General features: G+C 41.8%; 1 protein-coding gene and 1 pseudogene across 7 annotated transcripts in view; one reads left to right on the plus strand and one right to left on the minus strand.

Moving 5' to 3' along the window:
* The window catches only part of SEPTIN11 (septin 11), a 206,535-nt gene that overhangs the window by 159,601 nt on the left and 21,556 nt on the right, over positions 1–25,378 (plus strand). For 4 of the 7 annotated variants that reach the window (XR_010133396.1, XR_010133395.1, XM_063705346.1 and 1 more), the window contains exon 10: positions 10,788–10,880. Coding sequence is in view for 5 of the 7 variants with exons in the window: in XM_063705346.1 (XP_063561416.1) it covers positions 10,788–10,842 (55 nt within the window). In the remaining 2 variants the exon portion in view is untranslated. Of the gene's footprint in view, positions 1–10,787; positions 10,881–15,014; positions 15,240–25,378 lie in introns of those variants that run through there. The other 3 variants (XM_063705347.1, XM_063705340.1, XM_063705349.1) reach the window with 1 other exon arrangement.
* On the minus strand, positions 3,673–5,033 carry LOC101131443 (ubiquitin domain-containing protein UBFD1-like; annotated as a pseudogene).

Below are 25,378 nucleotides of genomic sequence, written 5' to 3' on the forward strand. Positions count from 1 at the left end.
TTAGGAGGAGGGAGGGGATGGGGAGATGTTGTATAATTACAGTTAGAAAGTTGAGACCAGGCGTGGTGGCTCACACCTGTAATCCCAGCACTTTGGATGGCATGCTGATTGCTTGAGTCCAGGAGTTTGAGACCAGCCTGGCCAACATGGCAAAACCCCATCTCTACAAAAAATACAAAAATTAGCCAGGCATGGTGGTGCATGCCTGTAGTCCCAGCTACTCAGGAGGCTGAGGTGGGAGGATCACTTGAACCTGGGAGGTGGAGGTTGTAGTGAGTGGAGATTGCACCAATGCATTCCAGCCTGGTCAACAGAGCAAGACCCTGTCTCAAAAAAAAAAAAAAAAAAAAAAGTCTAGAATATGCAAATAAACAGAATAAACAGAGACAGAATAGTCAAATATATATAGCAACAAATAGTAGATAAGTGATTGTCTGGACCAAGCGTTGGGAAGGAGAGAAATTGAAAATAACTGCTAATAGTTATGGAGTTTCTTTCTTGTGTGATGAAAATGCTCTAAAATGGATTGTGGTGATGGTCATCCAACTCAGTGACATACTAAAAACCACTGGATATACACTTTAAATGGGTGAATTATATGTGAATTGTATCTCAATAAAGATGCCATTTTCTGTTTTTTTATTTCAACTTTTATTTTGATACAGGGGGTCCACGTGCAGATTTGTCACATGGAAACATTGCATGATGCTGAGGTTTGGAGTGTGACTCCAGTCACCCTGGTAGTGAGCATAGTATCCAATAGGTAGTTTTTTTTAATTTTTTTTTTCTTCTTTTTGAGATGGAGTCTTGTTCTATTACCCAGGCTGGAGGGCAGTCGCGCAATCTCGGCTCACTGCAACCTCTGCTTCCCAGGTTCAAGTGATTCTTGTGCCTCAGCCTCCCGAATAGCTGGGTTTACAGGGGTGTGCCACCACGCCTGGCTAATTTTTTTTATTTTTAGTAGAGATGGGGTTTCACCATGTTGGCCAGGTTGGTCTCGAACTTCTAGGCTCAAGCAATCCACCCACCTCAGACTCCCAAAGTGCTGGGGTTACAAGGGTGAGCCACTGCCCCTGGCCTCCGATAGGTAGTTTTAAACCCACTCCTGCTTCCTCCACCCTCTGGTAGTTCACAGTGCCTATTGGTTCCACATTTAAGTCCATATGTGTGCTCAATGTTTAGCTTCCACTTCTAAGTGAGAACATGCAGTATTTGGTTTTTTGTGCCTGTATTAATTTAAATAAAGCTTCTTTTAAAAAGCAAATACATTTTCTTCTTTGGTTATAATACTTCTGGAATTTTCTATAGTAACCATATATCATTCTTGTAATCAGATAGAAATAAATACCTTTAGGCCAGGCACGGTGGCTCACACCTGTAGTCCCAGCACTTTGGGAGGCCGAGGCAGGCGGATCACCAGGTCAGGAGTTTGAGACTAGCCTGGCCAACATGGTGAAACCCCGTCTCTACTAAAAATACAAAAATTAGCTGGGCGTGGTGGTGGGCACCTGTAATCCCAGCTACTTGAGAGTTTCAGGCAGGAGAATTGCTTGAACCCGGGAGGTGGAGCTTGCAGTGACCCAAGATCACGCCATTGCACTCCAGCCTGGGCGACAGAGCAAGACTCCATCATGGAAAAAAAAAAATAGAAATAAGTCCCTTTATTTTTATTTATTTATTTATTTATTTTAAGATAGGCTCACTCTGTTATGCCGGAGTGCAGCTCCACAGAAGCCTCGACCTCCCAGGCTCAAGTGATCCTCCCACCTGTCTCCCATGTAGCTGGGACTACAGGAATGTACTACTATGCCCAGCTAATTTTTAATTTTTTTGTAACTTTCTCAAATTTAAATTGAAAAACATTGTTTTTAAAATTTTTTGTAATTTTTAAAAACTTAATTTTGTAAAATTTAATTTTTTTTTTTTTGAGACAGAATCTCATTCTGTTTCCCAGGCTGGAGTGCAGTGGCGTGATCTCCGCTCAGTGCAAGCTCCACCTCCCAGGTTCATGTGATTCTCCTGCCTCAGCCTCCCGAGTAGCTGGGACTACAGGTGCGCACCACCATGCCTGGCTATTTTTTTTTTTTTTTTTTGTATTTTTAGTAGAGATGCGGTTTCAACATGTTAGCCAGGATGGTCTCGATCTCCTGACCTCGTGATCCGCCCGCCTTGGCCTCCCAAAATGCTGGGATTACAGGCATGAGCCACTGCGCCTGGCCAAAATTTAATTTTTAAATTTTCTATAGGTCTCAGTATGTTGCCAAGGCTGGTTTCAAACTCCTGGGTTCAAGCAAGCCTTTTGCCTTGGCCTCCCCAAAGTGCTGGGATTACAGGTGTGAGCCAACAGGTCCAACAAGAGTATCTTTATTTTTAAAGTACTGACTAGTACCAACCAGACCTAATAAAGCTCAGCATTCTTTTTCATCTCTTGGCTCCCCCCCCCCTTTTCTCACAGTGGCATTGCCAAACCTTTTCTACTCTTTCTTAAGAATTTGTGCTAGATTAATTCCCCATCCCTGTCTACTCTGCTCTGTGCCCTAGGTATCTCATCATACAGATTGCTACAACCTGGCTCCCTTGCCCTCTAGCTTCCAGATGGGTTCAGCTATTGGCTTTAGCTGAAATCCTGAGGGTGAGAGGAGAGTGAGGTCACATTATTTATTCCTGTAGCTCCCTCCCTGTCAGCTTTCTACAAATTGGCTATATCCCTTTATCTAAAGGCCATAGATCCCATCTTCTTCAAAGCTTTCCCTGGGTCCCAGTGACTGCTTCCTCCTCTTGCTTCTTCGGGCTTAGGGATGGTACCAGTTACCTACTATTACTTGTTATGGGGTAATTCATTATTTCTTATATTATTCCTCATCCTTGCTCACAATTCTATACAAAATCTGTTCAAATTCAGTGTTCCACATCTTTTCTGTCGGGTTCACCACCAAGACAGCACTCAACTCCATCTTCTTCCATTCACTGTCAGCAAATGAACTTGCCTCATTCTTTATTTTTACATGAAAGGTTGAGGCCTTCCTCAAATGGCTGTACAACATCAGTTCACTAAAAGTAGTCTATGTAGGGCCAGGCACAGTGGCTCACACCTGTAATCCCAGCACTTTGAAAGGCAGAGGCAGGCAAATCACTTGAGGTCAGGAGTTCGAGACCAGCCTGGCCAACATGGTGAAATCCCATCTCTACTAAAAAATAACAACAATTAGCTGAGCATGATGGTGGGCCCCTGTAATCCCAACTACAGGGATTACGAGGCGAGGAGGCCAAGGCAGGAGAATCGCTTGAACCCTGAAGGCGGAGGTTGCAGTGAGTCAAGATTGCGCCACTGCACTCTAGCCTGGGTGACAGAGGGATACTCCGTCTCAAAAAAAAGTAGTCTATATAATGGCCTGCTCTCTCTTCTTGATCTCTCAGAGCACAGGACACAGCTCGTTCATGGCAGGGCACTACCCTGATTTCCTCTGACCTCTAAGGACATCTTTCCCTCATTAGCTCTTCTCCCCTCTTGCATACCTTAACTATGGATGCTGCTGAAGTCTGAACCTTGGTTTGCCCTCATGACAGATTTTTTTTAAACAAAGGTTTATCAGTTTTTTACCACTTTATTACTTTTATTCAGATAATTTTTCAAACATATACTTGCTGTCCTAATCATTTAATTAAACTCCAGTCCTTTATCTCTTCAACCAGATGCTACATATTTTACATGGATTTCTAGTTGTCTCTTCAAACCCAGTATCACTTCATCCTTCCTCTCATTTTCCCTCCAGTTAGATTTTCTCCCATTATGTATTTTTCTTTTTTGGAATTCAGATTTATTGATTTCCATCATATTGACTTTAAAAATGGCATGAAGCTGACTGCAAGAAAGGGAACTGGTCATTTTAAGTTAAAATTAAGCGAATCGTGAAAGTACATCACCTCTGGCTTCAGCCACCACCTCGCCTTAGATTGAGTATAGATTTTTTGTGAACAAAGTTCTAGAACTCTGAAATCCAGGGATGCTGCAGGCCTCTCCCCGCAATGTACTTCACTTTGGGTCAGCCTCCTGGGCCAGAGGTGAAAGTGCTTTCAAAAATACTGCCATTTCCCCGGCACAGTCTTTGATTGCGTCCACATATTGAGTTGGAACCCAGTACACCCATTAGTCAGTAGTAAGAGGCTTTCGTGGGGCCCAACTGAAACCCATCATGTGGTAGTCTTCATGTCCTTCCATATGTTCACTGACCACATTTTTTATGGATCCCATGGGCAATTTCTCAGTCCGCTCTTTACTGCCAATCCACAGTTGGTGTTGTTCTAACTTCAAGGTGAATCTCACTTTTCCTCCGGACTTACTGTACATGCTGGGCAGGGGTACCTTTTGTAGGTGCTCCTGGGCCCCCTTAACAGATGGCATCACATCTTCGGGTTTTCCTTTATCCAACGCTTTCCTGTGTTGTTTCTGCCTGCAGAGAGGCTCCTTCTTGTTGTCTTTGGCCTTTGCATCCTGCTGCGCAGCATCTTTGGGTGTGTTTACTGCTAAAACATTATTGATAGTGGAGCCAACCACCATGATCTTGGCCCCACTGGTCACTTTTACTTCTCTCAATGTCTTATCCTCAGGGACAAGTCCCTTATACATGACTTTCTGTATGGCAGGCGGGAGACCTGTAATCAGTGGATCTTCTGTTTCAGTTCGGAGCCTGTGCTGTCCAGGGGGAACTTCACGTCGTGCTTGGTCTTGTTCCAGATGATCTTCAGGTCCACCAGCTCACTGTCTGCGCTGCCGCCCGTGTCTTCGCCGTTGCTGACAGAAGCCTGGGACACGGGGTCTCCAGGGGCCTGGGCTGGGGCCGGCTGCAGGCTGTAGGCTCCCTCGCGCGGTGCCGGAGTCCTCGGCCACCGCCCCTGCCCCCGCTCCTGCCGTGGCTTCGGCCTCCAAGCAGTTGAGGGGCCGTGCCAGCGCCTCGGTCGCCACGGTCTTAGCTTCGGTGTCCATGCCAGGTTCCTCCATGCCATCCGGGGCCCCGGCCGCTGCCATGATGATTGTGTACCAGATTTTCTCCCATTATGTATTTTTTCCAATGGTAACTATGTTCTCTTTGGCTCGAGTTTAAAACATTGAAATTTTGTTTTTGTTTTTTTTTGAGACAGGGTCTCCCTGTGTCACCCGGGCCTGAGTACAGTGGCGTAATCATAGCTCACTGCAGCCTCGAACTCCTGGGCTCAAGTGATCCTCCTGCCTCAGCCTCCCAAAATGCTGGGTTTACAGATGTTAGTCACCATGCCCAACTGACATTATTTTTTTAATGCTTCTATTTTCTGTGCTCCTCCACTCCAATTACTTATTGAATTCCACATTTTTTCTTAAACTTATTTCTCAGAGTTCTTTTCTTTCTCACTGTTCTAATCAATGTTTTGTTTGTTTGTTTTTACCATAGGCCAAGATTGTTTTCATAGTCAATTTGTCTTCAAATTCCAGGCTCCGCCTAGTCCTACATGAGAATTAATTTTTCTAGAATATTGCTAATATCATGCAGTTGTAGAATATGGCTCCAATTATAATCACGATGTCAACAACTAATTTTCATAGAATACTTGCCATATGTTGGATGCTATACAATTTTTTATATGGATTAATTATTTTAATCATAAGAATCCTATAAATATACAATTATACATACATTTGGAAGAATTTTAGAACATTTAGAAAACTCCCAGAATCACCTAGCTACTTGGTGGTACTAGGATGCAAACTGAGCTTGAAAAGAAAAGTCGTGCTCTTAATCTTTTTCCTATGCTATATAAATTCCTCAACCTGACTTCTGAAGTGCTCCACAAACTGCTCCCCCGCACCATATAGTCCAATCTCAGCTTATGTTTCTGTCTACATCAAACAGAGGGAGAGTTTCCTAATGCACCATAAACACACCATACTCATTCCAGTTCTTTCCCTTTCCTTTTGCACTTGTAAATTTTTTCTCCTGTCATCTGATCAAATTCTCTTCTTGAGTTAAGGAATGGCTCCAGAATAGAATAAAGCCTTCATAAAATGCTATAGTTTTTTTTTTTTTCTCAGAGCCTATAAGACCACTTACTGTCTGCCCCATTCATTTTCACATTCACTCATGAAGTGCTTTGGATTTTTATTTAACTGTTACATCTAAAATTGGTGTGTATTCGTCCCAGAAGAAAATATTGAACATTTTTATTTGTCAGGCCCTATATAAGGGCTGAGAATACAAAGATGGGTACAATTCAGTCTCTGAACTTGACGAGTTTAATTCAAGGGGAAAGCAAAGATGTAAACTAAAATAATATACTCTGATAAGTGATAATATTGGAAGGTGACATTGCAGTGATGCTTCACTCCAATAATTGTATGACTGCAAATGTATTAAGGATAAGGGAGCCAGGTTTCTCACTGACAGAGAAACAAGTTACAATTAAAGAAAGGGAGAAAACCCTGGGAGTAATGTCACCCCAATAGCAAAGAGCCCACTAGTGCCCAGTTGTTGGTTTAGAAACCAGCAGTTTTGCTTCACTTTATGATGGGGATACATCCTGAGAAATGCATCATTAAGTGATTTCATTGTTGTGTTAACATCAAAGAGTGCACTTACACAAACCTTGATAGTATAGCCTACTGCACACCTAGGCTATATTGTATAGCTTGTTGCTTCTAGGCTGCAAACCTGTGCAGCATGTTACTGTACTGAATACTGTAGGCAATTGTAACATAATGGTAAGTACCTATGTATCTAAACATATAAAATGTACAGTAAAACTATGGTATTATAATCTTATGGGACCACCATCCTATATGTGGTCTGTCATTAACAGAAACATCGTGTGGCATGTGATTGTACTTAATTGATCAGTCCTCTTGTGTGTAACCAGTTCCCCTAATTGCCACCAGCCTCTCACCCTGAAAATTCCTTCCTTACCCTGCTTGGGCTATGATTCCCTACTGTGGGCCGCCATATTAGTCTGTTCTCACAGTGCTATAAACAACTACCTGACACTTGGTAATTTATGAAGAAAAGAGGTTTAAGTGAATCAGTTCCGCAGGCTTAACAGGAGGCATGACTGGGATGCCTCAGGAAACCTACAATCATGGTAGAAGATGAAGAGGAAGCAAGCAGCACCTACGTCACAAGGCAGCAGGAGAGAGAATGAAGTGCCACACACTTGAACCATCAGATCTCATGAGAACTCACTATCATGTGAACAGCATGGGGGAAATCCACCCTCATGGTCCAATCACCTCCCACCAGGACCCTCCCTCAACACATGGGATTACAATTTGATTTGGGATTTGGGTGGAGACAGAGAGCCAAACCATATCATTCACTTCTTTACACACACACACACACACACACACACTTTCCTCCAGTCGCTTCTTTACACACACACACACACACACACACTCTTTCCTCCAGCTGCTGGGGTTTCTTCAGCCTTAGCTGAATCACACCCCAGCAGGGACCCCCAGTGAGGTTTTGGCATCCCTTATGGGTTTCCTACTCACACTATGGGGACACACACCTTGCTGGGCCCCAGTCTAATAGGTTTTGGATTGACTTACTTGGGAAGTGAACAACTAAATAGAAGGGAACAAGGGAAGGAAAGAAGAGCATTTCTAATTTTAAAAATATATTATCAGTCACATTCCCTTTTTGTATTATACTTGAACCTTTGTCTTTAATTCAGATTTTTCCTGCGAGAGATTCCCAGAAATTGAATTACTGGGTCAAATGTTATAAACCAAATAATTTTTTAATTTTTATTCCTGCCAGCAATATAACATCACTGTCTATTTTATTCTAAACAGCTTTGAATGTTATATCTAATTTTAAAGGAATTTATGTTAATTCTTTTTTATAAATTCTTTTTTATAAATTATTTTTGGCCATTTACATTTTGGGATTTTAATATTTTTAGGTGGATATGTTAATGATATTAACACTTAGCCATATTTATTGCAAAAAAGATTAATTTTTAAGCCATAACTAGCTTCTTTCAGTCATCCTGCATTTCTACTTACCTTTCTTTGCTGCCAATAAATTTTCAGGTAGGTGCACACTAAAGGGAATATTACTCTAAGAAAACATGAAATTGGGAAAACAAGTGGCCTGTTATAAAGCCATTTAAATATATAGTATAGTTTTTAAAAATTAGTTATTTGTAGATCACTATTATCCTTTTTGTTTGATAGATTTAATTTTCTCAATTTTTTTTTACTTTATATAATTTGAGGCTTTGGTGGTAATGTTATAATACCAGTGAAATGAATTTTTCATCATTATAAAGTTTCTTTTATCTCTTTTATCTTTCATATATTATTCTAACCTTACAGTCTGCTTTAATATAGTGATGCCAGTTTTCTTTTGGTTGGTATTTGCAAGATATAACATTCTTTAACCTTTTATTTTCAACCTTTCAGTATCCTTATGCTTTAGGTGGGTCTTTTGTTATAAGAATCAGGGCTGGACACAATGGCTCATGCCTGTAATCCCAGCATTTTGGGAGGCTGAGGCGGGTGGATCACCTGAGGTCAGGAGTTTGAGATCAGGCTGGCCAACATGGTGAAACCTTGTCTCTACTAAAAATACAAAAAAAATTAGCTGGGCCTGGTGGCACATGCCTGTAATCCCAGCTATTTGGGAGGCTGAGGCAGGAGAATTGCTTGAACCCAGGAGGTGGAGGTTTCAGTGAGCTGAGATTGCACCATTGTACTCCAGCCTGGGCAACAAGAGCAAAACTCATCTCAAAAAAAAAAAAAAAAAAAAAAAAGAAAAGAAAAGAAAAAGAATCAGGATCCTGGCAGGAAATAAACAGGCAATTGTATTAGTCCGTTTTCACACTGCTGATAAAGACATACCTGAGACTGAGAAAAAAAAGAGGTTTAATTGGACTTAACAGTTCCACGTAGCTGGGGAGGCCTCAGAATCATGACGGGAGGCAAAAGGCACTTCTTACATGGGGGCGGCAAGATAAAATGAGGAAGATGTAAAAGCAAAAACCCCTGATAAAACTGTCAGATCTTGTGAGACTTATTCACTACCATGAGAACAGTATGGGGGAAACTGCCCCCATGATTCAAATTATCTCCCACCAAGTCCCTCCCACAACACGTGGGCATTATGGGAGTACAATTCAAGATGAGATTTGGGTGGGGACACAGGGCCAAGCCATATCAGCAATGCACACAAGATGTTAAATGAAAAGAGTTTAATGAAGGAATTCTTGAGAGAGCTATGGACAGCATTAAGGGAACCAATAAAAGATTTTGAAATGCCCAGCCATTAGTTACAAGGAAAAGCCTTTATACATGTAGCCCTGAAGGGTCAAAGAGGAAAGAGTATTACTGGAACCTAGCAAAAGCTGTTGCTGGGAGAGGGGCCCCTGGCAAGAGGTGTGGTCTTACATAGAGATAACCACTGAAAAACTCTGGCCCAGCTGGGAGGGAAATTAGAAGAATTAATATCTTGGCTTCTGTTTCCTCCCACCCTGTGACCTTCTGCCACCATCTGCTATTGGCCAAACCCAACTAGAAGTTAAAGGACAAAGGAGCTCAGGTGAGCAGAGTACAGAGTGGGACACAAAGCCAGACAGAAGGGTGGAGAAGAGCCAGCACACATGGAGGCAGCTGATGGCTGGGTTTTATTGTTGTTATCCAGTCTAATCATTTATAAATGTTTAAAAGGAGCATTTAGTCCATTTGCTTATATTTATTGAAATTACTAGCATATTTCTACCATCTTTTTGGGTATCATACTTCATCCGTTTTTCTTCTCCTGTCATGACCGCTTTTTGATTATTTGAGAAACTTTTCTCATTCCATTTCATTTCTATTATTTTAATGGTTACTTTAGAAATTTATTATATACTATCTTTAACTTCCTCCTAAACAACAGGAGGATCTTTGGAACATGTTTATTCTCATTATCCCTCCTCTGACATATGCAAACATTTTTCTTGGGTATTTTTAACCCAATAAGATATTATTTGTTGTTGTTTTGTATAGTCACTGGTAGATTTGCTAACTTTATTTACTCATCATTTATCCTTGCATCTTAGACTTTTCATCTTTCATCTCTTTCCCTCTTTCAATATTTTGCAATGTCCTCTATTGAGATGTATTAGTGATTAGTGATAAACTCTTTCCACCTTTCGTTTCTTTTTTTTTTTTTTTTTTTTGAGACAGAATCTCGCTCTGTCACCCAGGCTGGAGTGCAATGGCACAATCTCTGCTCACTGCGACCTCTGCCTCCCAGGCTCAAGTGATTCTTCTGCCTCAGCCTCCCAAGTAGCTGGGATTACAGGCACTCACCACCACACCTGGCTAATTTTTGTATTTTTAGTAGAGATGGGGTTTCACCATGTTGGCCAGGCTGGTTTTGAACTCCTGACCTCAAATGATCTGCCTGCCTCCCAAAGTGCTGGGATTACAGATGTGAGCCACCACGCCTGGCCTGCCTTTTCTTGTTTCTAAAAATGTCTTAATTTTACCCTTATTACTGAATGACATATTTTTTTTTGCCACGTGTATAACTCTAGGTTGACATCTTCACAGATATTATTTTATGGTCTTCGGGCTTTCATACATTTTTGGAGTGGGGTGGGGGGAGAAGGGTCTTGCTCTGCCACCCAGGCTGGTGTGCAGTGGCACAGTCTCAGCTCACTGCAGCCTCAACCTCCTGGGCTTTAGTGATTCTCTCAACTCAGCCTCCTGAGTAGCTGGGACTACAGGTGTGCACCACCATGCCTGGCTAATTTTTGTATTTTTTTTTTTTTAGAGTCAGGATCTCACCATGTTACTCAGGCTGGTCTCAAACTCCTGAGCTCAAGTGATCTGCTTGCCTTGGCCTCCCAAAGTGCTGAGATTACAGGTATGAGCCACCGCACCCAGCCCATCCATTTCTTGAGAAGTCTGCTATCAGCCTAATTGTCGCTCCTTGGAAGGACAGATTTTAAAATATTTTCTTTGTTTCTGGAATGTTGCAGTTTTGCATGATATGTGTAGGTGTGGATTTCTTCTTATATATCCTGATGTAAATTGGGAATTCATGGATTATTCTTAAACTATTGATTGGTACCTTTCCATTGGTTCATACAAATTATCAGATCTTATATCTTAAAATATTGCTTCTGACTCACTTGTACTCTCTCCTCTTTGGAACTTTGAATAAGTATATATGGGAGCTTTCTTTCTATCCTCCATTTTGTTTAACCCCTTTTCATATCTTCCATCATTTTGACTATGCTGCATTCTATATAATTACCTCAGGCGTACCTTCCAGTTCATGGGTTTTTTGTTTTGTTTTGTTTTTGTTTTTTTTTTTTTGAGACAGAGTATTGCTCTGTCACCCAGGTTGGAGTGCAGTGGCGCGATCTTGGCTCACTGCAACCTCTGCCTCCCAGGTTCAGGCAATTCTCAAGCCTCAGCCTCCCGAGTACCTGGGATTACAGGTGCCCACCACCACACCTGGCTAATTTTTGTATTTTTAGTAGAGACGGGGTTTCACTGTGTTGGCCAGGCTGGTCTCAAACTCGCAACCTCAGGAGATTCATCTACATCAGCCTCCCAAAGTGTTGGGATTACAGGCATGAGCCACTGTGCCTGGCCTCAATTCATATTTTTAAACACTTCTTTTATTCCTTTACATTGTTATGTACTGAATGTTTGTGTTTTTGTCTCCCCACTCCCAAATTAATATGTTGAAATCCTAACCCCCAATATGATGATATTAGGAATGTCTACAGAAGGCATGCAAACTAACTTCTCTAATTTCTCATGGTTTATTCACAAGAGTGGTCACCCCCCCCACTTTTTACAAGTCAGCAGCACTTATTAGGCACTATCTTACTTATGTTGTATCCTGCCTGCTTCCAAAGGGCATTTCAGGATGCTTACAGGGAATACACTTCATCAACATGAACCATCCTGTTTTGTTGAAATTTTGGGTCTCATTGCTCATCACTGTGAAGGAGCAAAAAGCCAGGGCTGATCAACTGGACCAAGTTGGTCCAGTTGGTGTTCTACACCATCAACCTGCCCAGTGAAGCAGATGGAGACCTGGTGTCTTCAAGTAGCAGCATCCAGCATTTGGGTGAATCAAGTCCAGGAATTCACTTTGTTTATCCTATTTCACTGAGTTATTTTTTTAAAGGGGCAATTGTTAAGCGAAATAAATGTTTCTATATATGGAAGAAACATTGGGAGGAATTTTCAAATTCATAATTATGAAGACTTCTTTACAGATTTACCCAAAGACTTTCTTCCTAACTTTAAAATTTTTAAATTACATGTGAAGTACCTGGGTTTAAGCCATTCTCCTGCCTCAGCCTCCCAAGTAGCTGGGATTACAGGTGTGTTCCACACCTGGCTAATTTTTGTATTTTTAATAGAGACGAGGTTTCGCCGTGTTGGCCAGGCCAGTCTCGAACTCCTGACCTCAGTTGATCTGCCCATCTTCGCCTCCCAAAGTGCTGAGGTTACAGTCATGAGCCACCATGCCCGGCCTCTGGAGGCCTTTTCTTTGTGGTTCTGGAAAGTGTGGAGGAGAGCAAGTCCAGCTCTAGGCACCTCCACACATCTCTTTCTGTGTTCTTCCCTGTATTAGTCAGCAGAGGGTGTGCTGTGTTGCAGCAGTGATCAAATTAAAACCTCACTCAACTCACTCATGCAAAGTCTGCTATAGGGACAGCAGCTTTCCAGGGAAGCTCCCTTCCAAGTGGTAATGGAGGGATACAGGTTGCGTCCATCTTAACAGCTACTGTACATGGAACACAGGCTTTCAGGGACACTGAAGCAGGGGATGAACTCACACATGCTCTTAACTGCCATAGGCTGGAAATGACACACATCACTTTTACTCCCAGCTCACTGGCTAGAGCTCATCACACGGCCCCAGCTTAACTTCAAAGGAGGTGCTAGGGCATCTTCCTTTGTGTCCAGGGAGAAGAGGAAAACCTCTTAAGATGAGCACTAGTAAGTTTCTACCATATTCCCACTCCTCTAATGTTCACCCATGCACCCATGCAGTGATGACCCCAAGGTCTTCAGCTTGTTTATGACTATCTCTGTACCCATTCCTGAGGACTAACCCTAGCAGTAATGAGACAAGATAATTCCCTTGACCTTGATCCCCTTCATGGGTGGGAACTTGAGTGGCTCGTTTCACTCAGCCCACTGTTGGCCACTCCTCATGAGAGGGGGTGTACAAGCAAGCGAGTGCAGGAACCAGAGGGAGCAAATGCTGGAACTGGCTGATCACTCCTCTCTGGCAGGAGCAGGCTCTGTGTGGGCCCTGCAGCAGCATCCAAGCCCCTGCCCCTGGGTTCTTGTCCAGCATCCAGGAAGAATCAGGTCACACAAACAGATTGAAGGGTAGTGTATGTGGAAGATTTTATTGGGCGATAAAATTGGCTCTCAGCAGGATGGGGAATTGGAAAGGGGATGGTGTGGGACCTTTCCCTGAGGCCGCACTGTGTGAAGTTAGCTGCCTTTATCAGTAGCCTCCCATGCTCAGTTGCTGCTTCTCTGATCACGGCTCAGCCGCTTATACCCCTGACCCTCAGCAGCTTGTGTTGCTCTGCCAGCTGAAGTCTTTTTATGGGCACAGGATAGGGCTGTAGCAGGCCAAAAAGGCAACATTTGGGTGGAAAAATGGGGTCAGCTGTTTTTACTTAGGACTGCAGCATTCCAGGCTTAAGGGTGGGATTTAGCCGGGAGCCCAGCCATTCTGTATCAGTAAGTTCTCTGAGACAAGTTAGAGGCTAAGAAAGGAGAGGGTTTGGAGAGTGAGGATGACGTACGGAAGGGATCTAAGTCTTTCAGTTGGTAAGATTCCCATGCTAGAGAAGGAAGAAGCCAGCAGGAACCAACTTTCCTTTCCCCAAACCTATTTACCATCTGGCCTGCAGTGGTATGATAGATGGTGAAACTGCCTTTGCAAAATTATAACTGAGGAAATTATGACAGTGAAAGAAATCAGACCTAACCAACTCTATCTTGCTTCTAACCCTTAAGCTGTCCTTATTCATTTCTGGGTGGGTGTAGGCTGAACTAACTTTGGGAAGGAATTCAGTTCATGGTTTGACTCCAAAACAAAATTGATAACAGCCCTTTGCGGAAAAGATCCTCTTCTTGCCTGGGATCCAGTCTGCCTTTGCAGGAATAACAAATTAGCTACAAGGTTAGAAATTACAATTTAGGGGTCATGCAGCCTCTGGCTCCAAGAGTCTGAACCTCCCCAAATTGCTCCCGGGGATAATATCACTATTTTAAAACCTAAGATCAATGCTTGAGATATTTTGCAAACCCTGCACTTGGTGGATCAGCTGACACCACCCAGACCGGTAATCTGGCCCAACCAGCTCTGCGGTCATATCCAGGAACAAAAGACATTAAGAAAATCTAACTTTGACCCACTATGATTCCATCTCCTACCTGAGTAATCAGCATTCCCCACCTCCCAAGCCCCTACCTGCCAAATTATCTTTAGAAACTCTGATCCCCAAATGCTCAGGGAGACTGATTTGAGTAATAATAAAAACAGCTGGCTCTGCGTGAATTACTCTTTTACCATTGCAATTCTCCTGTCTTGATAAATTGGTTCTGTCTAGGCAGCGGGCAGGGTAAACCATTGGGCATTTACAGTGGAGTAGTGGAACTCCCCATCTGACCTTGCCGCTGTGTAATGAGGAGGTCCTGAGGATATAAGCCCAAGGTGGTTTGGGTACAGTTTACTATTATACATTTTAGGGAGACATGAAACGTCAATCAATATGTGTAAGATGTATATTGGTTCAATCCAGAAAGGTAATGAGGATGGTGGAGGAGTTCTCGCCCATGAGCATCAATTTCTTTTTTCCCCCCAAGCTTTACAGAGGTAAAACTGACAAAAAAAAGTACAGATATTTAAGGCATGTAATGATTTGATATGCATACATGTTTTGAAGTAATTACCACAAAGTAATTGACATATCCATAAGCTTACATAATTACCTTTTTATTTTAGGGGTGAGGACACAAGATTGATTCTCAGCAAATTTCAAGTACGTAATGTATTACTGTTAACTATAGTCATCATGCTGTACATTAGGTCTCCAGAACTTATTCATCCTGCAGAACTGAAACTTTGTACCCTTTAACCAACACTTCCCTGTTTCCCCAACCCCTCAGCCCTTGGTGACCACTCGTCTACTCTCTATTTCAATAAATGCAACTTTTTAGCTTCCACATGTAAGTGATGTGAAAAGAAAATAGATCTGGGACTTATCACTAAGCCAGAGGGAAAAGTCAAGCTGGGAACTGCATCAGGCAAACCTGCCTCCCATTTTATTACTAAGTAAGATAGCTACAAAGATAAAAAGCTAAATACTTCCCTCACAATTTCCCCACAAGGAAATTACCTGTGGGCCACCAGGTCTTTACCCTAAAACAGTTCTGTTGAATTTCACCTTGGCAATGTAAATTGATGGCTTATCTTCACAGGAGCAAGAAAAAGGACAGAACTCAAAGGCATCCCTCTGCTCACCTGAGATAAATGCCTGTCTGATTTGCCTCCTCTGTCCCATTATGTAAAAATCCAGATTCACTGAGCCAGACTAAGGCTTAAATGACAATTCCTCTACCCCCTCTCACAAGTAAGTTGTGTATTCACTGAAAGGCTCATCAAAATCCCAGAAGAATGCAACTGTTTGTTTCCTGTCTACCTATAACTTAGAACCCCTCCCCACTTCAAGTTGTCCTACCTTTCTGGACTGAACGAATATACATCTTACACATATTGATTGATGTTTCATGTCTCCCTAAAATGTATAAAAGTAAACTGTACCCAAACCACCTTGGGCTCATGTCCCCAGGACTTCCTGAGGCTGTGTCACAGGTGTGTCCTTAACCTTGGCAAAATAAGCTTCCTAAATTGATTGAGACAGGCCTTAGATACTTTTGAGTTAACAGTGATATCATATGACATTTATCTTTTTATGACTGGCTTGTTTCACTCAGCAGAATGTCCTCTAGGTTCATTCATGTTGCTGCAAATGGCAGGATTCCCTTCTCTTCTAAGGCTGGAAAATATTCCACTTGTGTGTATTCCAACATGTATTCATTTGCATTCATATATAAGTATATATATATATTCATTTATCTGTCGATGGACACTTAGGTTGACTCTGTGTCTTGGCTGTTATGAATAGTGCTTCAGTGAACATGAGATTGCTGGTATCTCTTCAAGATAGTGATTTAATTTCTTTTGCATGTATACCCAGAAGTAGAACTGCTCAATCATATGGTAGTCACATTTTCAGTTTCTTGAGGAACCTCCATAGTCTAGAATAGCTGTACTAATTTACATTCCTGCCAACAGTGTTCAAAGGTTCCCTTTTCTCCACATCCTTGCCAATAAATGTTATCTTTTGAGCCTCAATATCTGAAGAGGGGAATCTGATTTCTAGCTAGTCCCTGAGAGAATAAACAACAATGTAGGGAATTTTTGGAAATAGGGAAGATTTATCTTTGGTTGTTTGTTTGTGTTTGAGATGGAGTCTCGCACTGTTGCCCAGGCTGTAGTGCAATGGCGTGATCTCCGCTCACTGCAACCTCCGCCTCCCAGGTTCAAGCAATTCTCCTGCCTCAGCCTCCCGAGTAGCTGGGATTACAGGCGCCTGCCACCACGCCCAGCTAATTTTTTGTATTTTTAGTAGAAATGGGGTTTCACTATGTTGGCCAGGCTGGTCTTGAACACCTGACCTTGTGATCCGCTCCCCTTGGCCTCCCAAAGTGCTGGGATTACAGGCGTGAGCCACCGTGCCCGGCTGGGAAGATTTATCTTTAGAGGTCTGTGAATATTCTGTTTATTTGCTTCCAGAGTATCTCATACCTATTTGTCTCCACCTCCACCATGCCAGCTTTTCCTCCCACATCACATATGCAGTTATTTACACTCAGAGTGCAAATACAAACACACATGCAGAGTCAACTTCAGAAACTCTCTTTCTAAATTGTTTTATTTTTTCTGCCAAGTCCAAACTTCATCAGCTCTGATGTAGCCAGATGATTATTCATGAGGTAAGTACCTGGTGTAATTCATGGTTATGAAAGCATTTATTGATTCATAGCTTAATTTATATGTAATTGATGAGCAAATGTTTTTTGTTAGGCTATTAATTTCATTACAAGTGTTTGGGCTTATATATCCTATGCAAAAAGATCTTTGTGCTTTTCTCATTGGTCTCTATTCCCCAATTTTCTGATTTCATACCTTCAGTATACCATAATATTTTGAGCAACCTATCCCTCTCCCTCCAAAAAATAGGGCTCCTTGGACATAATCCAGCTCCCCACTCTGTGGACATGCATGGTTCCCTGAAGATTATAGACAGAGAGAAAGTGGTTGCCACACAGTTTCTCTAAGTCTAGGAGAAAGTTTGATGAAATCCACAGTGTTAAAGAAGCATTCAGAGGGCTCTGTGCTCTCTCACTGAAGCAATACGGTTACTTTGGTAGTAACCTTATGAGACTCCAACCTCAGTTCCTTTCTGCCTTTCCTTTATGTATATCTATACTGAATGAGGCCAATTTTTTCATGTGCATTAAGGCAGATATGCAAAAATGAGCTCATCTTAGGCTCCTCTTCCCTATCCACAGCAGGGTGTGCCAAGCCCAATATCTCAGTATTCTAAGATTCCAGAAACGTGTTCTGTAAACATCAGAACTTCCAGACTTCTATCTTCAGCAGGAAGGTGCTCCGCCTCCTGGGCTCAAACGATTCTCCTGCGTCAGCCTCCCAAGCCTGGGATTACAGGCATGTGCCACCACGCATGGCGAATTTTGGTATTTTTAGTAGAGATGGGGTTTCATCACGTTTGTCAGGCTGGTCCTGAACTCCTGACCTCAGGCGATCCACTGGCCTCGGCCTCCCAAAGTGCTGGGATTACAGTTGTGAGCCATAGTGCCTGGCCAAAAATTTTTTTTTAATTAGCTAGGTGTTGTGGTGCATGCCTGTATTACCAGCTACTCAGGAAGCTGAGGCAGGAGGATCCCTTCAGCCCAGGAGAGTAAAGGCTGCAATGAAGTTTTTTCTTTTCTTTTCTCTCTCTCTTTTTTTTTTTTTTTTGGATACAGAGTCTCGCTCTGTCGCCCAGGCTGGAGTGCAGTGGCGTAATCTCAGCTCACTGCAACCTCCACTTCCTTGGTTCAAGCAATTCTTCTGCCTCAGCCTCCCAAGTAGCTGGGATTACAGGCACTCCATGCCTGGCTAATTTTGTATTTTTAGTAGATGGGGTTTCACCATGTTGGCCAGGCTGGTCTTGAACTCATGACCTCAGATGATCACCCCATCTCAGCCTCCCAAAGTGCTGGGATTAGAGGCATGAGCCAACGTGCCCGGCCAGAAACATTTAACATAAAAAGTATGAAAGATGTAGTTACTCTGAAGTAAAACAGACCACTTAAGTATTTATTTTTCCCCTTTCCCAACACTGTAGGACCTTTGAGAGGTCCAGTGACTTCACTTGGGCCTCCAATAAGAGAAGTGTAAGGCTAGGATCTCTGGGTTCTCAAGCTACTCTTTTGACCACAAGATCACACTTCCTTCCTCTTTTGCAACTGGTATGCAGAAAAGAATATATTATAGAAGCAGCTAGTGTGGTAACACAGAGTATGATGGAAAACATCACAGTGTTATTTAGCAAGAGTACAAAATAAAATCTGAATTTACATGGCTCTTTTAAGAAATTGTTTTGTAGATTTGATAAGTAGCTCTCAATATGTAATTTAAATAAACGAAACAATTTATTACAAACCTACCATATGTTAGGCACGGTGGTAAGTACTGGAGATACAAAGAATATGCAAAATGAAGTTCTCACTATCATGTATTAAAAAGAAGAACAAACCACAGTGTGTTAGACATTATTGTTGCCTAGCCCAGATCCCCCTTATAGCCTGGGCCATTCATCCTTCAGCTGCTCATGTGCCCGGGCCAACACCTTATAGCTGTGACTTTCTCCAGAGGCTTGACTTTGGCTAAATGGACCCACCCCACTGGAGGCTCCTGAGACATTATACCCCCCTCCTCTCCAAGGGTGACCAAGGACCAACTTGTTTCTACTCTCCAACACTCTTCTCTCCCAACCCAGACTTTTCCTGGAACCATATCCTTGCTCAGCTCCTTTTTATCTGGCTCTTCCCTTTCCTTACAGATTTTTTCTAAAGAGCATTCGCTCAAAGTACAAACACTAGAACCCCTTCCTGAGGCTCTGCTTCTACAAAACCCAACCTAAGACAAGAAGTATTGCTGTAAGTCATAGATAAGTCTCCTAGACACATTGTCTAGGGAAGGATCTATAACAGATCTGTAAAAGTTTTTATATACCCCAATATTTCCTATTGAGACAGGATGTTTCCTTGATCTCCTTGACCCGCTTTGTGGGCAGGAACTAGAGTGGCTTATTTCACTCAGCCTGCAGTCCATGAACGTCTAAGTGTTAACAGCTCAGTGAGGGGTCAGGGTGACAGCCTCTTGCACCTGCCATTTTTGACACCCGAGTTCTTGTTCGGTGTCCAGGAAGAATCAGGTCACACGAACTGCGTGAAGGATGATGAATGTGGAAGACTTTATTGAGCAGTGGAAGTGGCTCTTGGTGGAAGGGGAGCTGGAATAGGGATGGTGCGGGAAGAAGGTGATCTTTCCCTGAAGCCCAGCTGTCTCTGGCTGTGCTCCCCTCTGAAATCACACCATCTGAAGCTAGCCACGTTTATCCGTAGTCTCTAAAGCTCAGTTGCTGCTTCTCTGCTTGCCTCTCAGCAGCTTGTATCCCTGCAGGTCAGCTGCTTGTGTTGCTCTTTTCTTCTTTTTTTTCCTGCCAGCTGGTCTGGTTTTATGGGCACAGGGTAAGGAATGGGGTGGGCGGAAAAGGCAGTCAATTGGGTGGAGAAATGGGGTCAGCTGCTTCCACTTAGGGCTGAGATTCCAGGCTTGAGGGTGGAGTTTAGCTGGGAGCCCAGCCCTTCTGTATCAGGGTCAGCTGCTTTCACTTAGGGCCAAGGTTCCAGGCTTGAGGGTGGGGTTTAGCTGGGAGCCCAGCCCTTTTGTATCAGGGTCAGCTGTTTTCACCTAGGGCTGAGGGTCCAGGCTTGAGGGTGGGGTTTAGCCAGGAACCCAGCTGTTCTGTATCACTATTATCTAAAGGACATTTAACATGATTGAGCTATCTCACACCTTCTCTATCTTTTCTTCTAAAGACTGAGCAATCCAGTTTTTAAAACTTTTCTTCTTTTTAATTTTTGTGGGTATATAGTAGGTTTATATGTTTATGGGGTACGTTAGATACTTTGATACAGGCATGCAATGCAGCATAATCACATCATGGTAAATGGGGTATCCATACCCTCAAGCGCTTATCCTTTGTGTTACAAACAATCCAATTACACTTTTAGTTATTTTAAAATATACACTTAAATTATTATTGGCTATAGTCACTGTGTTGTGCTATCATATACTAGGTCTTATTCTTTTTTTTTTCTGAGATGGAGTCTCACTCTGTCACCCAGGCTGGAGTGCAGTGGTGGCATTTTGGCTCACTGCAAGCTCCGCCTCCCAGGTTCACGCCATTCTCCTGCCTCAGCTTCCCAAGTAGCTGGGACTACAGGCGCCTGCCACCATGCCCGGCTAATTTTTTGTATTTTTAGTAGAGACGGGGTTTCACCATGTTAGCCAGGATGGTCTCGATCTCTTGACCTCATGATCTGCCCACCTCGGCCTCCCAAAGTCCTGGGATTACAGGCATGAGCCACCGGGCCCGGCCCAGGTCTTATTCTTTCTGTTTTTTCATACTCATTAACCATCCCCACTCCCTATCCACCCCCACTAACCCTTCCCAGCCTCTAGAAACCGTCCTTCTACTGTCTAGCTCCATGAGTGCAATTGTTATAATTTTTAGCTCCCACAAATAAGTGAGAACATGTAAAATTTGTCTTTCTGCGCCTGGCTTATTTCACTCAATATAATGATCCCCAGTTCCATCCATGTTGCTGCAAATGACAGGATCTCATTATTTTTTATGGCTGAATAGTACCCCATTGTGTACCACATTTTTCTTTATTCATTTGTCTGTTGATGGACATTTAGGTTGCTTCCAAATCTCGGCTATGGTGAATAGTACTGCACTAAACATGAGAGTACAGATATCTCTTCGATATCCTGATTTCCTTTCTTTTGGGTATATACCTAGCAGAGGAATTGCTGGATTGTAGGGTAGCTCTATTTTTCATTTTTTGAAAACCCTCCACACTGTTCTCTATAGTGACTGTACTAATTAATATTCCCACCAACAGTGTACAATGGTTCGTTCCCTTTTCTCCACATCCTTGCTAGCATTTGTTATTGCCTGTCTTTTGTATATAAGCCATTTTATCTGACGATCAATGATGTTGAGCACCTTTTCGCATACCCGTTTGCCATTTGTATGTCTTCTTTTGAGAGATGTCTATACAGATCTTTTGCCTTTTTTGCCTTTTTTTTTTTTTTTTTTTTTTTTTTTTTGAGATGGAGTGTCACTCTGTCGCCAGGCTGGAGTGCAGTGGCAGGATCTCGGCTCACTGCAAACTCTGCCTCCCGGGCTCAAGCAATTCTCCTGCCTCAGCCTCCCAAGTAGGTGGGACTACAACAGGCACACGCCACTATGCCTGGCTAATTGTTGTATTTTTAGTAGAGACAGGGTTTCACCACGTTGGCCAGGATGGTCTCCATCTCTTGACCTTGTGATCTGCCTGCCTCAGGCTCCCAAAGTGCTGGGATTACAGGTGTGAGCCACCATGCCTGGCCCTTTTGCCCATTTTAAAATAACATTATTAGGTTTTTTTTTCCTATAGGGTTGTTTGAGCTCCTTATACATTCTGGTTATTAGTCTCTTGTCAGATGAGTAGTTTGCAGATATTTTCTTCCATTCTGTTGGTTGTCTCTTCACTTTGTTGATTGTTTCCGCTTCTGTGCAGAAGCTTTTTAACTTGATGTGATACCATTTGTCCATTTTTGCTTCGGTTGCCTATGCTTATGGGGTATTACTCAAGAACTATATGCCCACACCAATGTATTGGAGAGCTTCCCCAACGTTTTCTCTTAGTAGTTTCATAGTTTGAGGTCCTAGATTTAAGTCTTTAATCTATTTTGATTTGATTTTTGTATACGGCAAGAGATAGGGGTCTAGTTTTATTCTTCTGCATATAGGTATCCAGTTTGCCCAGCACCATTTGTTGAAGAGACTGTCCTTTCCCTAATCTATGTCCTTGGCACATTCATGGAAAATGAGTTTACTGTAGGTGTATGAATTTGTTTCTGGGTTCTCTGTTCTGTTCCATTGGTCTATGTGTTTGTTTTTATGCCAGTACCATGCTGTTTTGGTTACTATAGCGTATAATTTGAAGTCAGGTAATGTGATTCTTCCAGTTTTGTTCTTTTTGCTCAGGATAGCTTTGGCTATTTTTTTTTTTTTTTGTGATCCCTTATAAACTTTAGTATTATTTTTCCTATTTCTGTGAAGAATGTCACTGGTATTTTGATAGAGACTGCATTGACTCTATATATTGCTTTGGGTAGTATGGACATTTTAACAATATTGATTCTCTTAATCCATGAAAATGGAATATCTTTCCCTTTTTTTTGTCTTTCTCATCAATTTATTTCATCAGTGTTTTATAGTTTTCATTATAGAGATCTTTCACTTATTTTGTTTAACTCCTAGGTATTTAATTTTATGTGTGGCTATTGTAAATTGGATTACTTTTTTCATTTCTTTTTCAGATTGTTCAATGTTGGCATATAAAAATGCTATTGCTTTTTATATGTTGATTTTGTATCCTGCACCTTTACTGAATTTATTAGTTCTAATAGTTTTTTTGGTGGAGTCTCTAGGTTTTTCCAAATATAAGATCATATCCTCTGCAAAGAAGGATAATTTGATTTCTTCCTTTTCAATTTGGATGCCCTTTATTTCTTTTTTCTTGACTGGTTGCTTTAGCTAGGACTTGCAGTACTTGAACAATCTAGGTTTGCAATGTGACCTTTTAGTTAATATTTCTTGGAGGAATGGATGTTCTTCAGGGAATGGATTATCAGAATAGAATGGTAAATATATATGTAACTACATGAATGATATGTGTGATAGCACTTTCCCACAATTGTGTGGTCATTGAAAGCCATTTTACTCAAAAAACATCTCCCCATGGTCCCTACAGAATTACAGAATAAAAACTATATACAGGTGGAGTCCCAGCACTTTGGGAGGCTGAGACAAGTGGATCACCTGAGGTCAGGAGTTCGAGACCAGCCTGGCCAACATGGTGAAACCTCATGTCTACTAAAAATTCAAAAATTAGCTGGGTGTGATGGCGGGTGCCTGTAATCCCAGCAACTTGGGAGGCTGAGGCAGGAGAATCACTTGAACCGGGGAGGCGAAGTTTGCAGTGAGCTGAGATCTCACCATTGCACTCCCACCTGGGTGACAGAGCGAAACTCAATCTCAAACAAACAAACAAACAAATAAACAAAAACTCTATAGAACAAAACTGATAGCTTTATAGTATAGGCAATCATACTTAGTAAAGCTCTAAAAAGGTGTTGTGTGATTCAGCTATTGTGTTCCTTATTCATGCATTTCAACAAATGAGTTTGTGACTGCATGATAAAGAACAATATCAATGCAAATTTTCTTACTGGTGGCTCCTCCTCCTAGCCATTCTCTTTAGTCTCGCAGGCTGGTCTCTTCCCAAGCTATCATATTCTCCCCTTTAACTCTCTTTTTTAGCTAAGGCATAAATATTCAATTACCATCTTAAATGTTAATATATGAGATTAAATGATTAGAGACAAAATTAAAATATTAGAGCCATCTCCTAAATGTGCCTTTCCTCCCAAACTGCAAGAGAGATGATTGCTTATTTAAAGACAAAGACAGGGCAGTAATTAAGAATCAATGGAGGTTACAAGTTAGCAGAATAATAACTAACTTTTAGTTTGGCCAGCTGCTATTCTAAGAGCTTTGCCTTATTGTTTAATGTTCACAGTAATCGTATGAATAACTAATATTATCAACCCCATATTACAGATGAGGAAACTGAGGCACAAAGAGCTTAAGCAGGTTTTCCAAAATCTTCCAACTACTGACTGAAGGATTTAAACCTAGGAAGTCTGGTTACGAGTCGTTACAGAGTCCATAGCCTAACCACTAACACATACTACCTTTTTGTGTGGGAAATAAAAAAGACTCAAAACTTAAGATCTTCTGAGTACAGATGTTACAGCTGACAGAGTGAGCTAGAGGGACTGACAGAATAATTTATAATCTCATCTTAGTTACTGTACTACAATTACAGACAGATTTTTAGATTAAGTAGGTCAGTTTCTAGGATGATTCTCTTCGATGAAAAGGGAGTTGAAAGTATGAGTAATACATATTAAAATACATGTAAATACCAATGTTTCCTTTTTAAAAAACAGTTCTTACTGGATGTTTTTATATTTGCATCTTAAGAGAACACAAACTGCAAATTTTAGAAAACTCTCATCTTTGAAATCTCCCAGAGAGCTTATTAAAAATGGAATTTGTTCATTGCCTAGAGTATTGGAAGGTGTTGCACAAATGCAGACTCTTTAGGATTTTGCATGTCTTGCATCTGGTTTATAATGTTATTTATTATGCAAAGAACACAGTATGATGGCTACAATGTGAAAATAGAGAGACAGTATTTGCCAAGTAGGTCTGAAAATATAAGACTGCCAGTTTGGAAAAAAAACAGAAGGAAAGGCCAAGTGCTTTATTTTATAGGAAAAGGTTTGCATTGTCAGTAGTGTAGGGATTGACAACTTGTCTTAATGTTATCTTTTTTTTTTAAGTTGGCTGCTACCATTAGAACCACTTCTTGAAAATAAAAAGTTATGTCTAGTAAACATTTATCTTATTTAGAATGCTCAAAAATATCACACCATTAAAGCTGTAACACAAGTTTCTTTTCTAGCTGTTTTAATGGAGAGAAAGACTATGATAAACACATTTTGCTTGAGTGAGAGGAAAGAAACAGGTCTGGAATATGGGGCATTGTGTGGGGTATGGCAGACCTTGGTGGGGTGTCAAAAGTGGGCCCTGAGAAGCATAAAGCACTAGGCGGTGAGAAATCTGAAAAGGAAGAGATTTATCCAAACACATTTTGATATTATTGCCAGGCAACAGCAAGCTAACTTTTTGCCTGCCTGCCCACCCGCCTGCCCACCTGCCTGCCTAAAGGGTAGATCTGGAATTTTTTTTCCAAGGCCATGAGAGAGAGCCTCATCTATTTGGGATCACTTAAGAGTTGTTTTGCCTAATGTGGGAAGGCAAATTG

This window comes from Gorilla gorilla, chromosome 3 (assembly GCF_029281585.2).
Source record: "Gorilla gorilla gorilla isolate KB3781 chromosome 3, NHGRI_mGorGor1-v2.1_pri, whole genome shotgun sequence".
Taxonomy (NCBI): Eukaryota; Metazoa; Chordata; class Mammalia; order Primates; family Hominidae; genus Gorilla; species Gorilla gorilla.